The sequence below is a fragment of the Eptatretus burgeri genome, chromosome 10, assembly GCF_056783735.1.
Source record: "Eptatretus burgeri isolate ZD-2024b chromosome 10, Ebu_testis_v1, whole genome shotgun sequence".
Lineage (NCBI taxonomy): Eukaryota > Metazoa > Chordata > Myxini > Myxiniformes > Myxinidae > Eptatretus > Eptatretus burgeri.
In genome coordinates, this window is record NC_140970.1 from 52,353,446 (window position 1) to 52,374,570 (window position 21,125).

The following is a 21,125-nucleotide window of genomic DNA, read 5'->3' on the forward strand; positions in this document are numbered from 1 at the left end:
TGTTCAACACGCTAACATTTGCAGGAGTGGCAGCACTTTATTACTTGTGAGCATGGCCATTATCCATTACTGATTCTCGTTTAAACATTTTGCATCACTCGATCACATCGGTGTGAGAGACTCTTTTTCTGAACAGTGCAGCTCTCTCCTATAAATTTTAAACTGAGCTTCATTACAATGCTGTCATTCGGCAGGTGACTATTTGCCACAATCTTGAAATGCTTTGCGTAGTTGAGATGTCACTTCTCTCCATTTGATACATGCTCTCGCTACCATTGGCTCCACAAACTCTTGGCAATCTGTTATTTTATGATCATCTTGAACAAAAGGTGCAGGTTGACCTGAGACCTAACTGCTTTGTTTTGCAGATGTATGTACGACGTGTCTTTATCACTGATGATTTCCATGATATGATGCCAAAGTACCTGAACTTCGTCAAGGGTGTGGTATGTATTACCTCATTGTAGAGCACTATTCCGTACACCTTCTGCACCATTGCCCTGATAACTCTGTATTTTGCCATTTGCCTCAAATGTATTTATTACCCCCACCGAAGGAGAGAGTGTTGCGGTTGGGTCCATTTGTCTGTCTGTCTGTGTTTGTCTGTACGGAACTTATGTGTTTTTTCCGCAACCGCTTGTCGAATTGAGGCGAAATTTTCACCATATATGCGACTACTCATGTAGTATGTTTTCATCATAATTATGACTTCCTCGGTCACGTGGTGTGGCAGCCATGTTGGAAAAACTTTGGGTCTCTATCTCTGAAACCACACCAAGGAAAATAAATTGAAACTTAGCACATGGCAAGTACTCCTCATGGGGAATCAGGGTTTTTTTTGATTACGTCAAAGGTGTCTTCGTTGTGACGTCATAATTGCATATGAAGAATGCTACGTCTGATCAGCACGAAAAATTTTGAGTGTCATCGAGTGATAAAATGGTCCACAGAAAACAATTTGACATCATTGGTCACGTGATTCAGCAGCCATATTAATCAAATAAAAAAAACTCTGAAGTGGCTGAACAGATCGAGGTGAAACTTTACATGTGTGACTGCCTAGCCTTGAGGAACAAAAGGGTCACACATGATGTCATAGGTCACATGGTTTGGCAGCCCTATTGCATTTACCCGAAAACCTATAAAAAATCATCTTCTCCAGAAGGATGGACAGATCGAGGGGAAATTTCACACAAATGTTCCCCAAGCCATTGCTATACAAGTTTGTTCAGGAAAAATTGATAGGTCACATGGTTTGGCAGTCATATTGGATTGAAGAGAATATTGAATAATGTTCTCTGGAACCGCTTAATCGTTCGACGTGAAACTTCACAATTATCATCTCGTACTGATGGGGAATACATGTTTTAAATTTAAGCTTGATCAACGCATGGTCTGGCAGCCAGTTATTTAAGTGTTTTGATATGGTTTCTTTTTTGTTTTTTTGATTATTATTATTTTTTTATTATTTTTTTATTTTATATGGCTCACTTGGCTGTGACTGAATGGGTTTGAGGGTAGAGGAGTAGCAGCTGAAACCCAAATCCTATCCAGGTTCCTCCTGATGACTTCATCTTTGCTTTTTGCTTGTTTGGGTTCCTTCTAATTACTCCAATTTCGGATTGTACCTATTTGGTCTTCCTTTTGATTTGACTCTTTTTTTTTTTTTTGTTGATCATTCTAAATTCAATTGAATAATGAATAATAATAATAAAAGTCATGGGTCAGGTGTCCGATCAAAGTGGGATGTGGGATGTGGGATCAAAGTGGGATGCAGGTACCCGGTCATCATTGCCAGCAGTTATAATGTGGAAGTTCTAATTATGTCTCTTTAATTACGTAACACCACTACACAAATGCCACACAAAATACACCACACAAAAGAAGTCCTGGCAAGGGTCTGCAATCTGATTGCTCTTTTTCTTGTTTACCATATGGATTTAAATGTATATGTTTTAAACTGCACATATATATATATATATATATATATATATATATATATATATATATATATATATATATATATATATATATATATATATATATATATATATATATATATATATATATATATATATATATATATATATATATATATATATATATATATATATATATATATATATATGTATATGTATATGTGTGTACACATACACATACACATACACATACACATACACATACACATACACATACACATACACATACACATACACATACACATACACATACACATACACATACACAAAGAACGTATATCGGATCAGGGTGAAACAGAAAAAAGGAACAGCAGAAAGTGAGTTTGGGGAGAGGGGACACCAACAGCAGGGCTGAGATTTAAAATGGACGAACAAGGACAAAGGATGCAGGTATGAATGAGGGGTAGGGGAAGATACAGGAGCAAACTCTCAAGATGGAAAAACTGGAAATTTGAAAGGAGGTGGGCAGGGTGGTTAACAGGGGTAACGAAGATGTGCAAGTTCGTTCCATGTTCCATAGGTAGGGAAAAAGAGGAACGGATGAGTGGAGGTGAGCAGTGATTCTTGAATTTTTGGAGTTTCACCAGAGGGGAGTTGATTGTGGATTGTGTGCACTCTGTCGAAAGAAATCTGGGGAGGGAGGGGTCTTCAACTTCAGGGGGGAAACAAAGCGTGGAAAGAGCAGAGGGTGCAACACCAGAATGAGGTGGTAGATGACAGAGAGACCACAAACCTGTCTGCAATGGAAAAGTGATAAGCTCGTCGACTCGGCTTCATTGCGGGAGATTCCAATGATCTGGTTTCCACGGCATTATCTTGAGCAAGGTGTGAGGCAGGGGAGTCTGCTCAGAGGGGACTGCAGTATTCCTTAAGCTGCGGATGAAGGCTTTGTTTGTGGATAAGAGTTCAGGTGTGCCAAGGAAGGACTTTGCCCAGTCGGCGACTGGCTTTGGAGATCAAGTTTGTCCTGTAATTTGCTCAAGAAAGATCGTAGCTGATGGTGCAAGAGCAAGTTTTTAGGACACGTGAGCTGATGCTGGCCCGTCTCACCACATAATTCAGTGTACCATTCGCAGGAGGGTGGGTATGATAACTCCAGATGAGATGGGATGAATCGGTGCATAAGAGCATGCAGATTTCTGTGGAATTTCAATCAAGAGTTAATATCAGGGATGGTAGATATAGGAGATCAGTCCTTAGCAGTTTGCCTGAGTGAACTGTCAGTCTCACTGGCATGAAGGTTGCTCTCTAAGAATGGCCAGAGATGTTGATCTTCAAAAGCACATGATCAGATGAACAAAATAGAGTGGAGAAAGAGCAGGAGAGATTGGCAGGGAAGTTGGTCATAACCAAATCCATAAGGGAGGATTTGTGATTGGGAGAAATCTGTGTGGGAGAGTTCATGGATTGAGTCAGTCTTATGGAGTCACAGAATTGCTTTGCTGAAGTGCCATGGCTGGTGAGAGAGCTACCAATACCCAGCCAATTTGCATGGTGATAATTGAAATCCCCACATACAAGGAAGAGAGTGTTGTGGTGAGTGGTTAAAAGTTGATCCATGTCTGTGAAAGCTGTAGATGGAGTTGTCACTGTTTGGAAGATGGTACAACACAGGCAAACATGAAGGAAGTCTTAGCCAAAGGTACTCCTGCGGTTTGGGAGGTGCAGGATCAGTCCAAGGAGAGTGAGAAATGGAGTGGTTGATGTACAGTGCGACTCCACCGCCAGGACATGGTTGAAGTCTGTTAAACCTCAGGAAACAATACTGAGGTAGAGACCTTATTTTGGTCAGCAGGTTTCGCAATGTGGTTTTGCTTGTCTTCCACCTGCTAAGCAGGTACTTTAAGCATATTATGATTTTTTTTTTTGCCCTTTCAATAACCTGTGCAAACAATTGCTTGTGATTCTGTAGTTCCTCAACATGTTCCTTGCATACACTGAAATTAAATTTCCATAAATCCAGCAGTGACTTTTTGTTTTTGCACCAGAATGTTGTCCGTTGTCCTCTGTTCGTAACAGGTGGACTCTGATGACCTGCCCCTCAATGTTTCTCGAGAAACTTTGCAACAACACAAGCTTCTTAAGGTATTTGTAAAAAAAAAAAAAAAAAAAATCATCTCTCCCCTTTTCTCATTTGAAGGTTCCTTTTTTGCAAGTCTTATTCTCCCACTGCATCCTTTTGGCAGGTTATCAAAAAGAAGTTAGTTCGTAAAACACTGGATATGATCAAGAAAATTACAGGTGATGCTTTCAAAAAATTCTGGAAGGAGTTTGGCACAAACATGAAGTTGGGAGTCATCGAAGATCACTCAAATCGTACGCGCCTTGCGAAACTGCTGCGTTTCCAGTCATCCCTGCATGAGTCAGACCTCACAAGCCTGGAGCAGTATGTTGAAAGGATGAAAGAGAACCAAGAACGCATTTATTTTGTGGCAGGAACAAGTCGCCAAGAGGTAAAGGATTCTTGTTTTACCCCTTCTTACATCAAATAATACTGGAATGTCACTCAATTGAGTGTGCATTGCATTTCAATAAAATGCGCAGAATACATTTTCCATTATACAAATTTTATATATATATATATATATATATATATATATATATATATATATATATATATATATATATATATATATATATATTTTTTTTTTTACTGTGGGTAGGATTATTATTTTTATTTTTTTCCATTTGCCTTGTGTACTTGCAAGCCAAAACAACCTGAAAGAAAACATAAAAACTCGACTCACCGCACATGCCTTCCATCTTATTTCCTGGTTTGCCGTTTATCACAACTGTCGTGTCCATTGCTAATCATATCGGAGTCATGAGTCAAAGCAAGGTGACTGAAGTGTAAACGCTGTACAATAGAGTTTAAAAGCAGTCAATTTCTGATTGATCTTCTAATTGGCTCTCTCCCCAATTGTCCCCACTATTTGCATCCGAACAAAATGTTTAAGCCAATGTTTGTTCACATCATGTCGCATTATTTGCTATTTCACATCTCAAGGGACACTGGATCCCATTGACCAAAGTTTTTCTCCCTCTGGTGAGTTCCAAGACATCTACTGGCAACATCAAGGATGTTAGTCTTGACGGCAATCCACAACTCTTCAGGATTCCCCAAAGCACCCAGCCCTCCAAATCCCCACTCAGCCTCTTCATAAACTCAGCTATCCTTTCATCCTTCAGCTTGCCAACATCCAACCTTGGCTAGGATGGTATGCTCATAATTTCCAATGTCTATGGTTTTCTTGCAGAGAATTGACATTTTATTACATTTTAACTTGTATTGCCACTGCCACTAGGAATAGTGTCACATGATACGTTCACGCTCGTCATCCTTGACAGCTCGGACTAATTAATTACAAAAATATTCATCAATTATACAAATTGTTCATTGTTTTATTTGGATGGTGTATTGGCCAGATCTCTGCCTTGATTGTTCCTGGGGAAACAAAACAAAATCCTGGCTTGTGAACATGAAGCAAAAATATGCCTACTCCTTTTGTGCTTCTATAATACATCGTGGTTACACAGTGTGGATAATTCAAATTGTGAATATGAGATTTCTGAAGACATCTTGGGCTTACCAGAAAATTAACATGGTGGACGCAATATTTTCTTTCCTGACATTTGTGGGTGGAGTCAAGCCAGCTCTCCAGTCAATAGGTTTGAAGGCTTCGTTCACATGCAGCTTCATTACGTATTTTTTGATATACCATATAATATATGTACTTAAGTTATGGTGACCAAATTTTTTTTTCTCTGGCAACGCATTCCCCCGCCCTTCTTTTATAACACTGTTTCTGGGAAAATCGTATCCAAATATCTGCGCAGTTTTTAGGAACTCCTCCGCGACGTAGATCGGAAACTTGCTGGATCGCTAGCATTGAGAAAACTCCTCCACCCACCCCCCCAAAATGCAGCATGTAGCATAGTGATTACATTTTGCAAAGCAGGAAGTGTTTGTAAAAATAAATAAATTAATTAAAAAGTCAATAAATTCAGCAAAGACGAAAGTAAAATCAAAAGCTGTGAAGAAATTGGAGCAATGCCAAAATGGAAATTGACCAGGTGTTAAAATTTTTCGTACAATTTGATGTATTTGCAGAAATAAGAATTCAGTTGTGGCCTTTGACGCCCAAAGATGTTGCATTTGCGTTCAAGCTTCTCTGGTTTGTCGTGCAAACATTTTATCAATGTGTTGTGCAAGGAGACACTTTCATTGTTTTGGTATTTTTGACGTTTAAACATTTATTTGACTCGTTAAATGCTAACTCGTACCTCCAGTTTAACTGCGTGTGAAATTAACTCGTGTACGAACCCCAATTGCTTAGTCGATCAGAAATTATTTCTGAATAAATAAGAAATACAAATTTCGTAATGAATACAACTGCAGTAGACTTTTTTTTTTTTGGTTTTTTTGTTTTCACCACCATTCACCATCTATTGTGGTGGTTCATTTGAAATAAAGGGAGTAATGTTTGTGCACTTGAAGGTGGAGGCATCTCCATTCGTAGAGCAGCTGCTCAAGAAGGGCTACGAAGTTTTGTACTTGACCGAGCCAGTGGATGAGTACTGCATCCAAGCCCTGCCAGAGTTTGATGGGAAGCGCTTTCAAAATGTTGCCAAGGAGGGCTTGCAGTTTGAGGAGGGAGATGATACTAAAGAAAAGCAGGAAGCCATTGAGAAGAAGTTTGGGCCACTGCTTTCTTGGCTCAAGGACGATGGTCTGGAAGATAAGGTATGCGACAACGGTTTGCAAAGGTTTATTGACAAGTTTGTCTTAGTTATGTTTGGGGGTATTTAAATTTGGCACCTGTGGGTGCTCATATTTTTTTTTCAAGCCTAAAGAATAGCTGTCTGTATTTGTGATGTCTGGCTCTCATATTTGTCTTTAAAAATTACACCGTTTAAAGTTATAAGAATCCATGTGTGCGTTTGACTCCCCTCCCCAGCCTCACCCCCCCCCCACCCCCCCCGTCCCTCGATTCCGCACTTGTGTTCAGAGGAGGTGACATTGATGTGTGTTGTTTAAATCCATGGATTGGGAGCAAAAGATGTCAAAACAAGAACTCACAAAAAAAAAAAATTTTGGAGGAAAACATTTCACAAATTGGAAATCCCAATGGATTTTTTTTTTCCCTCTCCCATTCGTGAGTGAAGCAGATTCTCTACAAAGTTAATGTTCATGTTGGTGGTGACAGTACGAGTACGTTCCTGGTCTGGATGAAAGATTGTGTTCATTTTGATTTCATGACTGACGTGTTCTTGCACGATTTTTTTTTTCCTCCTGTTTCTTTTGCTATTCCGATGTCCGATGTGTAACATGTAATATGTCTAATTACAGGGCAAATAGGGTGGACTATTTTAATTTTAAATCTCTGTCACAACCGATGTTCAAGACATGGTCGACAAAGATAATCGTGTTCCAAACACAGCATGCTGTTGTCAGAAAACATGTAGTTTGTAACAGTAGAATGCATTGCTCACCTTTTTATCTATCACATGGCTATATATGGCTTTTGAATACTTTTGCTTAACATGCCATTGTTCAGTATTGTGATTTCTGTGAGATGACTGGGTTCTGTGCAGTCATATTGCTAGTCGTACGCTGACTTGGTCCTCGCAAAATGGGACAACACTTGATAGGGTTACCGAGCTTTTTGTAAGTTTGCCACATTTTCTTTTCAACGCTCAGATTGACAAAGCGGCGATATCCCAGCGACTCCTTGACTCGCCATGTGCACTTGTAGCAAGTCAATATGGTTGGTCTGGAAATATGGAGCGCATCATGAAGGCACAGGCCTATCAGACGGGCCGAGATCCTGCTGCAACGTAAGATGTCGCTGTGCAGTGATTCCTTGATTATTGTTGAACATTTCGTTTCGTGGATTATTGCCTTCTAACCATTAGTACATTTTGCTTTGTGTTTAAAAAAAAATCAATTGATTGATTAATTTTTCAGTTGTTAAAATACTTTGCAATGTAATACTTACTGTAAGACCCCGACGTTCTTGTAGAATGCTGTGAATGTCGAATCCACAAATGTGGAGGCATTGTTTCAATGGGGAAAAATGGGGTTCGGTTGTCTTTTTAAAAAATTTTTTTTTTTTAAATAAACGGTCACCCACTGGTCTCCGACATCCAGTGCCGCTGTTATTAATTCAGCCTGGGTATTCTTCCACAGAAACCTGCTCTCATGCACAGATTCATCTCTCTAAAACTCCTCAACTCTCCAATCTCCTTTGAAAGCTCTACAATTACACCATGTGATACAATAAACCTACTAGGTATCACTCTAACATCAAATTTATGCTGGAATCCACACATTACTCAATTAGCTAAGTCTGTCTCAAAGAAATTAGGAGTCCTGTTCAGATGTCGAAGATACTTCTACTCTGAACAGTTGCTTCATCTACATAAAGGATTGATTCGTCCTTTTATGGAGTACTGCTCTCACATCTGGGGAGGTTCCAGCTCCACATACTTACTGGACAGAATTGAATCCAAAGTTATTCGACTTGTCAACTCCACCAATGTGACCTCAAAACTTGACCTGCTCAAATTTCGTTGCAAAGTAGGCTCTCTTTCTCGTTTCTACAGCTATTACTTTGGTTTCTACTCACAAGAACCTGCTGCATGTGTACCACCACTATTAGCGAGACCAAGGAATACTCGACAAGCCACTACATCACATTATTATTGTGTGGCCATTGGCAACTCAAGAGTGGGCCACTAGGATGTTTTCCCCCCCCCCTCCACTGCCAAACTCTGGAGCTCTTTACCTTCTCACGTCTTCCCAAACACTTATGACCTTCCCCTTGTTAAAAAACAGATCTTTTACTTCCTCAAAAACTCTTTGACTATTCTCTTTCCTTACCTTTCTATTCATGCAGCTCTTTTGTTTAAAGGCCCAGTCACACCTTGACGTTTTACCAGCTTATGCCGATTTTTGGAAAATTTGTCTAAAACGCTGGGACACGTCGAATACGTTATGGATAAGTTTTGATAACATTGAGAGCACGCTGAAAAGCACTGCCATACGTCGTTGCACGCTGGCTTTAAACGTTGTACTTTTTCGGTTGTGAAATGAGAGCGAGAGATGAACCTTCAGAGTTTAGGCTTTATTCCATTTGATTGGAGCCGCTTCTGTGAGCACACCGGGGAATACAGGTTCAGCTAGGAGTACATAAGCAGTAACGTATACATGTGCAGTTAATCATTGCAGACAATCCGCGTAAGCACGGAGTTCGATATAATCTCCATTCTCACCAGTCAATGAGCACCTTCAGTTAACGAGCATCAAGTGAACAGCCGATGTCAATAGCAATGCCCCGGGGACAATCACTCGTGCCGCAGAGACCTCCCCTTATACGCGAGACGCACAACATGTGATCCCGCGTCATGTCCCTCAATTCACGTCAATTCACCACAGGTTGTCCTCAAATTTTCCATGCTTGAAATTTTAAGACTTATGCCAGCGTATGACTCGCATGTTCCGCATAACGCTGGCCATAAGTTGTAGGCACGTTACGCGATCGTTGACACACGTCGACACGCGTTACTTGTAAGTTACTCATAAGTCGAAACGCGTCGAGGTAATGTTTAACGTACCCGAAACTTATTTCTAACCTATGAGTAACGTGTTGTACTCACGTTGCGCGATCGGTGACACACATCGACACACGTTACTTATAAGGTGCTCATAAGTTGAAACACATCAAGGTAATGGTTAGCATCAGTGTTCCAGACTCCCTGGTTTTTTTTTTTTCTTCCTTCGGTATGATGGTGATTTTGACACTTCGATTTCTAGTGTGGTTATAATATAATATAATTAATAGGCTGCCGCTCAACGATTTAAATCAAAACTGCACTGTACACTGAACACCGTCATACCGAAGAAAAAAAAAAAACCGGGAGTCTGGAACACTGACGCTAACCTTGGAACCATGACGTGTTTCGACTTATGAATACCTCACAAGTAACGTGTGTCGACGTGTGCCAACGATCGCATATCGTGCGTACAACTTATTCCCATCGCATGTGGAATGTGTGTCATACGGCAAGTACGTCGTAAAATGTTTAACACGTTTATAATTACAAGACATACTCCACTTAATACGACGTATGATAGCGTACGTTAGCGTTTTATTCACGCATACCAAACTTACCCATACCGTATTCGACGTGCGCCAGCGTTTTCGACGCATTTTTCAGAGGTCGGCATGCGCTGGCAAGATCGCCAAGGTGTGACTGCGATGTTGACACTTCCATTTCTGCGGCGGTTATGATTTGAATCGTTGTGCGGCAGCCTTTTCATAACCTACGCCTCGTCATCGTCGGCGATGCGTGCAGCGCGCTATGCATAAGTTAGACTATCGTTGGGCATAGGTTGTGAAGGCTGACAACAGGTTCAGCATTCGTTGGTATATGTGATCTATAACACAACGAAACGTTCTGTGTCTGTTACTAATACGTTATGCATAAGACCAAGTCGTTATGAATACGTCCGGATCTTTAAAAAAAACATCAAAAGTTCAACGTAAGCCAGCGTTTTACATACATTTTAATACGTTGCCATTGCTGGCTAAAACGTCAAGGTGTGACTGGGCCTTAAGGCTTGACCTCGATGGGGACTAATCAGTCCGTGCCTGTAGCCTTCAGCATTAAAAAAGAAGCTTCTTCCAGAATTATCTTATCCATCCTCCTGCTCTTGGTTCCCTGAATCCTGTGGAGAGGCTGTTGCTTTAAAACAACTTGCATTCCCCTCCTGGAAGGCAACTATGACTGAAGGCTACCTGAGATCATTCAACAAAGCCTGTAACAATTGTGTCCACTCTCAAGAGAGCTAGAAAATGACCATCTGTCCAATCTCAAGAATGAGCTTTCAAACTTGTCCCCCCACCTCTAAAACCTGGTGGCACCTTGTCAAGTCTGTCTCTGGTGTATGCTTCCCTTCCCTAACTTCAAAAGCACCACATGGAGGATGACCAATCGGCATCTGGCTTTGGAGGCCAACTTTGATACGTTTTAGTGACAACCTCTTTGAGAGGGCTGGTGAGAAAGTAGATGGGACCATTTGCGATGTGGTGCAGAGAGAGACTGAAAGACATATTCCAAGTGTTTGACCAGTTTATGATTTTTGTCAAGGTCTGAGGAGAGGGAAGAGGCTGTCTGTCAGAAGGATGAGAGATGTCACAGTGGAGAGTGGAGTCATCAGCAAAGAGATGAAAAGGAATTTTCCAGAAATATGGAGAGATCATTGATGAAGATTAGGAATAAGATGGGGCCAAGAACACTGCCTTGGGGTACTCTACCCTTGATAACGAGAGGATATGAAAGAGTTCCGTTGAGAGCCACACGTTGTCTATGAGAGTGGAGGAATTCAGAAAGCCACGTGTGGAGATGGCCTTGGATGCCACAGGCAGACAGTTTGGAGAGTAAGGCAGGATGCCAGACTGTATGAAAAGCTCGAGGTAATGTCCAGAGAGATGGTCCTCATCTCATGTCTGACCTTGAGGTCCTCCATCCATTGTTGGGATAGAAGCAACATGTCCAAGGTAGAGTGACTTTATATGAATCTGAAATGATGCTGTTGGAGAAGAGTAATGATTTTATGTCAACTGTGATGATGGATTCCATGACCTTGCTGATGATTGGAAGGAAGCTAATTATTGTAATTTTTTTGTAGTTCTGTTGTTCAGGGGATTCTTTTTTTTGCACCTTTTTAATGTAATTCTGTGATGTCGGCTGATTTCCAAACATATGGAAGGTGACCTATGGTAAATGACTGTGAAAAGGACAGAGATAAGAAGCGCAAGAGCAGCAGAGCAGGTTTTTAGGACACGAGCTGATGCTGTCTGGTCCAGTTGCAGTCATTATTAAGGGTTGCCAGAAACTTTCACTGCTTTTCAAGAGCAGTTGGGTATGACTGGAAATTATGGGGGGGAGAGACAGAGACAGAGATATAGATTAGGGACACAAGATTTTGAAGCAAACACAGAATTGAGGTATTCGGCCTTCTCGAGCAGAGTCGACTGGTTCCATTTGAAGTGAGGGAAGGATGAAAGGGGAGCATACACCAGAGACAGACTTGACAAGGCACCACCATGTTTTAGAGGAGGAAGACTAGTTTGAAAGCTCATTCTTGAGATTGGACAGACATTGTTTTCTGGCTCTCTTGAGGATAGACACTTTTTGTGGGCTTTGTGGAATGCTCTGAGGTTGGCTTTGGGGTGGATTTGCCTTCCAGGAGTACAATGCATGTTGTTTCAAAGCAACTGCAAAACAGGATTCAGAGTATCAAGAGCGGTAGGATGTCAGATAATTATTGAATAAGAGATGCGATTAATTTGTCCAGAAGAGAGAGCAGGTTTCTGTGGAAGAATTCCCAGGTTGAATTGATATCAGTGGTGGAGGATATAGGACACCAGCCCTGAAGTGTTTAAAGAAAAAAAAATAAAAAAAAGCACGATTGTAGCAGCAGGTCACACTTCACAAACCATGAATGTCCGGGTTCCACAGTAATTTGTTTTTCTCATCTGTTAAGGTTCTATGCCAACCAGAAAAAGACACTAGAAATCAATCCTCAACACCCACTGATTAAGAAGCTTCTTGGCCTTGTAAAGGTGAGGGATATTTTTGATGTTCTTTTTTAAAATTTTCTTATTTTTTATTTGTTTGTCTATGCATGTCTGAATTCATGACGTTTTTATTGCTACTTAGTGCTACCCCATAGCATGCTAATTTGTTATAGAGCTCATTGTCCTGAAGAAAAATGAAGAAAACCTGTAACGGTGCTCACCGATGAAATGCACACACTGAGCCAATCAAGTAGAAGTGCGTCATGGGGTCTCTGTGAACCATTAGAACAATGCAGACAAGAGAAAAACTTCTGCTCAGTCCACCATAAGGTTTTTTTTAATTTTTTTTGTATACAATGTTGAGGCTTGTATGAGGGCTAAAACGCAGAACGTGTACAGCAAGGGGAGCAGGAGATGAGGGGTGAGAGAGGGAAGGAAAAAAAAGTGTGGAACGGAGACATGAGATCTGTGGAAGGGAGAGGGATGGGGTGGGGTAAAACGGCGTAAACTTGGACACCACAGGGACTTTCAGGTCCTTGCATGACGGGGACTTTCAGGAAGGAAAGTAGGGAATTTAAAGGAGGTGGGTTTGGGGTGGATTAACGGGGGTAGAAAAGATTGTGGTTTTGGATGGGGGAAGATGTGAGGTGGTGGTGAACAGCTGTATTGAAGAGAGTGTGGGAATTTGTTCCAACAAAAGTTAACTCGTTCAAGGAGCAGATCGTTCGTAAAGATGGCGAGCCAGTTAAGCTTGGTTTGACAGGTCTGCACATCGTAACTTGCACAGAATCCTTTATCAGTGGTGACACTGCGAGCATCGACGACCAGACAGCCGTTGAATTCCTTGAGGTGTTATGTACCATTTGTATTACAGTATATATAAAACAATGTGTTTACCATATGTATTTTATTATCATCGTGATACCGTTCATGCATTAGGATTAACACTTTTTCAGGAACGCATCTCCATATAAACAATGGTATAATGACCCCTTTTAGAACATTTTTGATTCACGCTCTCTTTCCAGGAACGCATCCTGAGGGCTAAGCGAGGTATTACTGGACTGTCCTGGTTGCAGAATGTGCCATACAATGCATTTCCATGTCTAAAAATTTTAGTTTGATAATTACAATTAAAAACCTGGTTGTGCTGAATGAGTTACTGTGATATGCTAATTTATATAGAAGCTACACATATGTTGACTCTAAAATTAGGCACTGCACATTGCCAAAAGCATCTTCTTAGTGGAGCTGAAGAGTTGTCCATTATTGCATATTTAATTTAAAAATAAAACCACAAACTTGTGGAATGCCAAAAATCGGAACTGAAAAGCAATCCAGTGATGTATATGAAACAAAATCCAACACCACCTCACTTGTCTCTCAGGTTCAGTCTTTCTACAGGCCAAGTTGCACTGTCAATTTGCATTCTAGTGGTCCAAAAGGGTCTGCTCGGATGGAATGTTAATACTTAAGAATTGAGTAGCTGTGCTGAGTCTGCTGGATGACTCTTTATGCAAGAAAATGTTAAAACTACTTCCTGGCCAAGTAGCCGTTTGACATGGTTTGGGTCCAACGTTGTCTTGTTACCCTGTGTGTGCAAAGCAAAAAGGAGGGTTAGGCAATTGGTTCACTTTGGCTGTCTGGCTGTCTACAAACGTCAGTTTATGATCGAGGAACAAGTTGATGTCAACTGAATGTTTTATTTTGAACATGATTCGGAAAACGAACCTGTAGTTTAGTAGTACTTTGGCTCTGCATTCATTCCGATTGTGCTTTGAGGAGTGAGTTAATATTATTTCATTGTGTCTGCCTGTCTGGCAGTCAAACAAAATTGAACATCATTCCAAATGGGAAACTTACTGTATAGTAATAAAAACATCATAAAGAGGACAAAGAAGTAATGTAATGTTTAGATAGTGGTCCAAAAGTTGCTGCAACACCAGCGGGAAACCTCCAAAACAATTTTTTTTTCAACCTTTAAAATATTTTTTATTTCAATTGCTTCATACACTTGAACACTGTCACACAAATCGACTTTTTGACATTTTCAAAAATCCTTGCACCTAGCAGTACCTGGACAAAATATTATGACATTTTACATCCAGACCAATCAAATTTGCCACTTGTGGACCCTGTCCATGTCTTGGTTTTTTTTTTTCCTCTCAAGAATGCGCACGGTAATATGTTCTATGAACTCTCTAGTTTGATTGGCTCTTGGTGCTATTTATGGTCATTAACATCTTGGAGAGCCTTTTATTTATATGTGAAGGGGATGGTTAAAGCTTCTGTCAGTTCGTATATGTTGTAAATGACTCCTTTGCATATCCACTGGGTACTCCACATTATTCCTTGTGTTCCTGCTGTGTTCTTGGAGCAACCTCATTTGGATGTTTTTAAATGGGTTAACAGAGGTGTATTATTCCCTGCTTAGTTTGGATATTAATGGGTAGTATAAATGCTTGCCATTTGTTTTCTTGTGTCTTTATGGGGGGAAGTGTGCGTTCATTCCTTCCACTGGTCGTAAGTATTTTTGTGCTATTTGGCTTTTTGGCGGAGTCTTAATTTTTCGATTAATTGGCAACACTCGTTTCTCCTGGAGTAAAATATGGTGTCTGTGAATCTCATGCATGATGTCTGTCGTCTGTCGTCTCCTCTCCATATTTTAAAAGTGGAATGCTATTTTTGGATGGTGATGAATACTAAGGTAGATATTGGTCGGAGCTGTACTGACTTGAGAATGTGGCAGCACACTTTTGTTTTTGTTTTTTTTCATTGCACAGGACGATCCAAAAGACAAGACTGCGAAGGATTTGGCTGTGCTCCTGTTTGAGACTGCAACACTACGATCTGGGTTTGCACTCCAGGACACACGATCCTATGCCGACAGCATTGAGCGCATGCTGCGCCTCAGCCTGAACATCGATCCCAATGCCAAGGTGAATTCATTTATTTGCTTTCTTGTGACAAATGGTTGAACCTCTCTTTTTGTGGATAAAATCTCCAGCAGTGAAATATGGAATAGCAAGTTTACAAAGGGTAAAGAGGCAACAGTTGCATTGCATTTGGATGCAACAAGCAAGGGAATGAGCTACCAGAGGAGAGGAGAAAAATGCTTATTGGTGGTTGATCATGGGTAAGGATTGGGGAAGACGAGATGTGGTGCTCAAAGCTCCGAAGAACAGTGCAATTGAATTCTCTCTGTAAGGCAATTCCAGAAATGAGAGAAAAGAGTTGGTGGGCAGAAAGACCTGCTTTTTGGGAGTTGACCGAGATGAGGGTTATTGGACGGTTGGAGAACAGAGGGCACCAGACACGAGTGGAGGCAGTTAATAAAAAAAAAATTGCCAAGAGGGCACCGACACCTCTGTGATGAGAGAAACAGACCTGCTTTGGCCTCATTGTGGGAGATGCTGATGTTGAGTGCTTTGAATCTCACATAATCCAGGAGAGACTTGTGAGGCTAGGTGTTCAGCCAGTCGAGGAAAGCAGTCTACCGTTGAGCAAGGAATGGTCTTCTTGGCCGATTAGTTTTTGAACGGGTGGGGTGGGGGGGGGGACCTTTGGTCATGTTAGTAATTGGTAGCTTTTCATACGTTCTGCTGAATTTTGAAAGTGCTGTTCTTGCAAAATAAAATCTGAAGAAAACGTTCCAAAATCTAATGCAACCTGATGTTCTTTTTTTATTTTTTTATGTACACACTATCGAGGCTTGGATGAGAGCTAACAAAATGTACAAGGGAAGCAGGAGACAAGTGGGGTGGGAGAGGGAAGTACAAAACAGTGGGGAACAGTCATGAGAAGATCTGTAGAAGGGAGAGGGATGGGGTGGGGAACACATGGTATACAAGATGGACAAGACAGGGACTTTAAGGTCCAAAGTTGGTGCCGATTTAAGTGGATTTTTTTTTTCGCTAGTTTCGGGATGAATGAAACTACAGTTCAACAGGGATTTCTTTGGAGGAGGCTGTGAAATACTTGAGTTATGGTGGTTAAAAAAAATTAATGCAGGGACAGTTTTGAGTTCTGTGTAAATCCAACTCTCGTAGTCCGATAGTCCTTTTATTAACCAATGCTCTGCTTTAAAAAGCATTAAACTTCACAGGATGTTCCATTACTTTTGCTGCAAAAGGTATTGTTTAAAAATTATTTTATATAATTTTGTTTTATGCCTCCGCTGACGAATATATATATATATATATATATATATATATATATATATATATATATATATATATATATATTTTGGACTATGATGTTCGCGGATGACATGATCTGGACGGAGAGTATGGAGCAGGCTGAGGCGAGCCTTGAGAGGTGGAGGTACGCACTGGAGAAAAGGGGAATGATAGTAGGAGTAAGATGGAGTACATGTGCGTAAATGAGAGGGAGGGTGGTGGTATGGTGCGGTTGCAAGGAGTTGAGGTGGGGAAGGTGGATGGGTTTAAATACTTGGGATCAACTGTCCAAAGTAACAGAGAGTGTGGGAGAGAAGTGAAAAAGAGAGTGCAGGCAGGATGGAGTGGGTGGAGAAGAGTTGCAGGAGTGATTTGTGACAGAAGGGTAGCTGCAAGAGTGAAGGGGAAAGTATATAAGACGGTAGTGAGACTAGCTATGTTGTATGGTTTTGAGGCGGTGGCACTAACAAAAAGACAGGAAGCGGAGCTGGAGGTGGCAGAGTTAAAGATGCTGCGTTCCCCTCCCCTTCCCCTCGCGCTCACTTGCCCTCGCGATGATTTCTCCTCACGCTGACTTCCCCTCCACTTCCCCTCGCGCTCCTCACAAATCCCCTCCACTCCCCACAAACGTCTGGGCGTTGTTTTGTATGACCCGTTTGAACATGCTGTTTTAATGTACTCAATTTTGTTCAATCTTGTATTGATGCCAGCATGGCACCATTTCCCCCCCCTCCCCCCCACACGAACCCTCCAGGTCCCATATGAAACGTGTATCCAGAACACTCCCTTCCCCTCCCCACTACCCCATCTTCCCCCCCCCCAACCCCCCTTGCTCCCTGAGTGTATAGCAACGCGTGGTGAGGAATCGCTTTCCACCCCGTATTCGTTTTCCCACCCCTCCTCGCTCCCCCACACCCTCCCACGTCCTAATATTCCCGTCGGCGAAGCGTCGGTTTGTATTTGCTCGTATATCTATATCGCATTAATGATGCTTTCTCAAGACCATGGTGAATAATTTTGCATGTGGGATTTAAATGATTGTTATCCTTTGCATCGAGAGGCATTTTGAAAGAGACAGGGTGCTCCGCTCCTCTGATTTTTTTTTTTTTTTCATCTAGGGGTCTGTGTGCCCATGACTGGCTCACAGGTCACTTCCAGCAGGTGTGCAAAATTTGGTGGATATTGGCCACACTGGATTTTATTCCATGAGGTTCATATACACACCTACATATAGAGTTGGTGTGCACTTCCAGTGTGTTCTGATATCTGATAAACAGTTTTTAGGTTATATTTACATTCTCATCAAACAGCTTTCTTGATATATTATGAATGTTATTTCTATTGAAGTGTTATTGCTCAGCATCTTTCAACCTGGTTCTGTAATTTTTGTGCACTTTTTTTTTCACAACACCTGGAATAACAATTCAAATCGATGACTGCTGTCAGTTTGCAATGCATTGATTGGACGAGCCTTTTCGGTACCACATTATCAGATTCTGGTGTCGAGTGAATTTCTGGAAGCAGCAGGAATGCTGGAAAGCTTATAAAAGGGCATCGTGCATTAATTAGTAAGGCTTTGAGTGTGCATCTCAAGTTGAACTACAGACTGAGAAACTTTGTAAAACCTGGTGTTTACCTTACAGTTATCTCTCTAAACTTGCTCTGGCAGGTGGAAGATGATGTCGAGGATTCGACTGTCGGTGAGGATGAGGGTGAGGAGGTGAATGCTGAAGATGGAAGTGATGAGAGCCAAAAGGAAAACGAGGTGAGTTTACATCATCAATGAGCCATTGTAGTTCCCCTCTGTCGCATGAATATTTTCACTGCTGTAAAGCATGCACAGTGCAACATTGATAATCTGGCATAAATATCCCCAAAAAATAGATTTTTAAAATAAAAAAAATCGTTTGTATCTTCCCTGTTTTTATCCCTGCCACGTGGCGGAAGGGGGATATTGTTGTCACCCGGTGTGGTTTATTGCGTACTCGGATGCGCACTACTCAGAGCCTCCAGCGGGCGCAAACAGATATATGCATGCCGAGCCACGTGACTATTATCACAACTCCTCCACGCCCCCTCAGCGCTCTATGCTCATACACCACACCCGGGTCGTCCGTCCGGCTGTTTGGGCGTCAACATTAATAGCTGTGAGTGCGATAACTCATAAACTGTTTGCCATATCGATTTGAAATTTGGGTCACACATGTACCACCTGAAAAGGAAGAACCCCATTGATTTTGGGCATGGCCGGATCCAAGATGGCCGACTGGGGCGGCCATCTTGAAAAAAAAATTTGTAATGGAAAACCGCTACTCTGATTTCAATTATTTTTGGTTACTACGTTCCTCACCCCTGGGGAACTTTTTCCAACATGGTTTCGGCCCGCTCGGACATCCAATATGGCCGCCAGGCAGCCATGTTGATAAAAACGACATCGCGATATAGGCTCTAATTTTTTTCTTTTCTGATGAAACTTGCTGGAAATGTAGGTAACGGAACGAAGTTGGTTGCTATTGAATTTCGACCATGTCGAACATCAAATATGGCCGCCAGGCAGCCATCTTGAAAAATGACATTATCGCGAAATAGGCCCTAAATTTTTATTTCAACTTTTTGCTGTATAGCTTGAAAGACATGATGACCAAATGGTGTCTTGTTTCCAATTTACCTCCCTCATTATCTGGAATATGTATGACCTTTTTCAATGGCGGGGGATTCCCCATCTCTGATGGGTATGTTTATATATTTATTTAAATCGAGTAATTTATCTTCCCAAGTTCGGGACTGCGCATTTCTCGGACTCTGCGCTCCGTTGTATGCATTCTGGCACTTGCGTGGCCCACGTCATCACATTACACCACCTATTCTGCAGAAAGCGGAGATTATACATTTCCAGCCAGTGTGAATGTGTGTGACCGTTTTGCTGTTGAGTCTTCGACAATATACGACGTGAAGAAGCAGCATGAGAAGCTGAAGTTCTATGCCGAGAGTGACTCAAATGAGGGCATCGCCAAGCGGAGTTGCTTCCATCGGGAGCGGGTGTTTCTATTCTCCATGATTGGGCAACAACTCAGCCCCAAGGGTGCCAAATTATAAGTGTGGCACTGGATTACATACATAAAGCATTTATAACATATTACATGTGTTTGCAGCATGACTTGGTTATGAAGATTTGATTGGCCACCAAAAGCTGTATAAACGCATTCTGTTGGAACTTGCACGTCATACACGAATACTTGCACGTCATAACCTTTGTATTTTGTTGCCCCCCCTCCCCCCTCTCTTTGCAGAAAAGTGAAACGAAAGATGAGCTTTAAATGTACAGTTTGCGCTGAATATGTGGCAGTGTTTCTAAAGGCTGGTCAAGTCTGGCACCCGTGGTTTCCGAGACCTCTGTACATTTGGAAAAGGGGGTGGGGGGGGATAGGGCAGGTTTTGTGTGGAAGGTAATGGAATGTTAGTTTCAGTGATGCTGTGATCTCATTTAAAGAAATCTGTGGCAGTCATTCACTTCTCAATCCTTCACCTGGCATTCAGTGGGTTTAGTTTTCAAATAAATTTTTTTACAAACGTCCTCCACCCCAACTCTCCCCCTCCACCCCAACTCTCCCCCTCCACCCCAACTCTCCCCCTCCACCCCAACTCTCCCCCTCCACCCCAACTCTCCCCCTCCACCCCAACTCTCCCCCTCCACCCCAACTCTCCCCTCCACCCCAACTCTCCCCTCCACCCCAACTCTCCCCTCCACCCCAACTCCCCTCCACCCGTCCACCCCAACTCCCCTCCACCCGTCCACCCCAACTCCCCCTCCACCCGTCCACCCCAACTCCCCCTCCACCCGTCCACCCAACTCCCCCTCCACCCCAACTCCCCCTCCACCCCTCCACCCCAACTCCCCCTCCATCCCTCCACCCCAACTCCCCCTCCATCCCTCCACCCCAACTCCCCCTCCATCCCTCCACCCCAACTCCCCCTCCATCCCTCCACCCCAACTCCCCCTCCATCCCTCCACCCCAACTCCCCTCCATCCCTCCACCCCAACTCCTCCCCCTCCACCCCAACTCCTCCCCCTCCACCCCAACTCCTCCCCCTCCACCCCAACTCCTCCCCCTCCACCCCAACACCTCCTCCCCCCTCCACCCCAACTCCACCCCAACTGCCCCCTCCACCCCAACTCCCCCTCCACCCCAACTCCCCCTCCACCCCAACTCCCCCTCCACCCCAACTCCCCTCCACCCCTCCACCCCAACTCCCCAACTCCCCCCTCCACCCCAACTCCCTCCACCCCAACTCCTCCCCCTCCACCCCAACTCCCCTCCACCCCAACTCCTCCCCCTCCACCCCAACTCCTCCCCTCCCCCCTCCACCCCAACTCTCCCCCT

At 42.5% G+C, this 21,125-nt stretch overlaps 1 protein-coding gene and 1 long non-coding RNA gene across 2 annotated transcripts in view; one reads left to right on the top strand and one right to left on the bottom strand.

Moving 5' to 3' along the window:
• Positions 1-20,366, top strand: part of HSP90B1 (heat shock protein 90 beta family member 1) — a 54,678-nt gene extending 34,312 nt beyond the window's left edge. Inside the window, exons 10-18 of the mRNA XM_085898349.1 lie at positions 369-446; positions 3,999-4,064; positions 4,166-4,432; positions 6,478-6,723; positions 7,681-7,817; positions 12,532-12,610; positions 15,349-15,504; positions 18,413-18,508; positions 20,034-20,366. Of these exons, the coding sequence (XP_085754475.1) occupies positions 369-446; positions 3,999-4,064; positions 4,166-4,432; positions 6,478-6,723; positions 7,681-7,817; positions 12,532-12,610; positions 15,349-15,504; positions 18,413-18,508; positions 20,034-20,060 (1,152 nt within the window). The 3' untranslated portion in view covers positions 20,061-20,366. The remainder of the gene's footprint in view (positions 1-368; positions 447-3,998; positions 4,065-4,165; positions 4,433-6,477; positions 6,724-7,680; positions 7,818-12,531; positions 12,611-15,348; positions 15,505-18,412; positions 18,509-20,033) is intronic.
• Positions 20,356-20,603, bottom strand: LOC147018570 (uncharacterized). The gene is made up of 2 exons (XR_015062456.1): positions 20,546-20,603; positions 20,356-20,444 (listed from the first exon to the last, which is right to left on the bottom strand). It is a non-coding gene; the product is annotated as an uncharacterized LOC147018570 (long non-coding RNA).
• Positions 20,604-21,125: the final 522 nt, after the last annotated feature.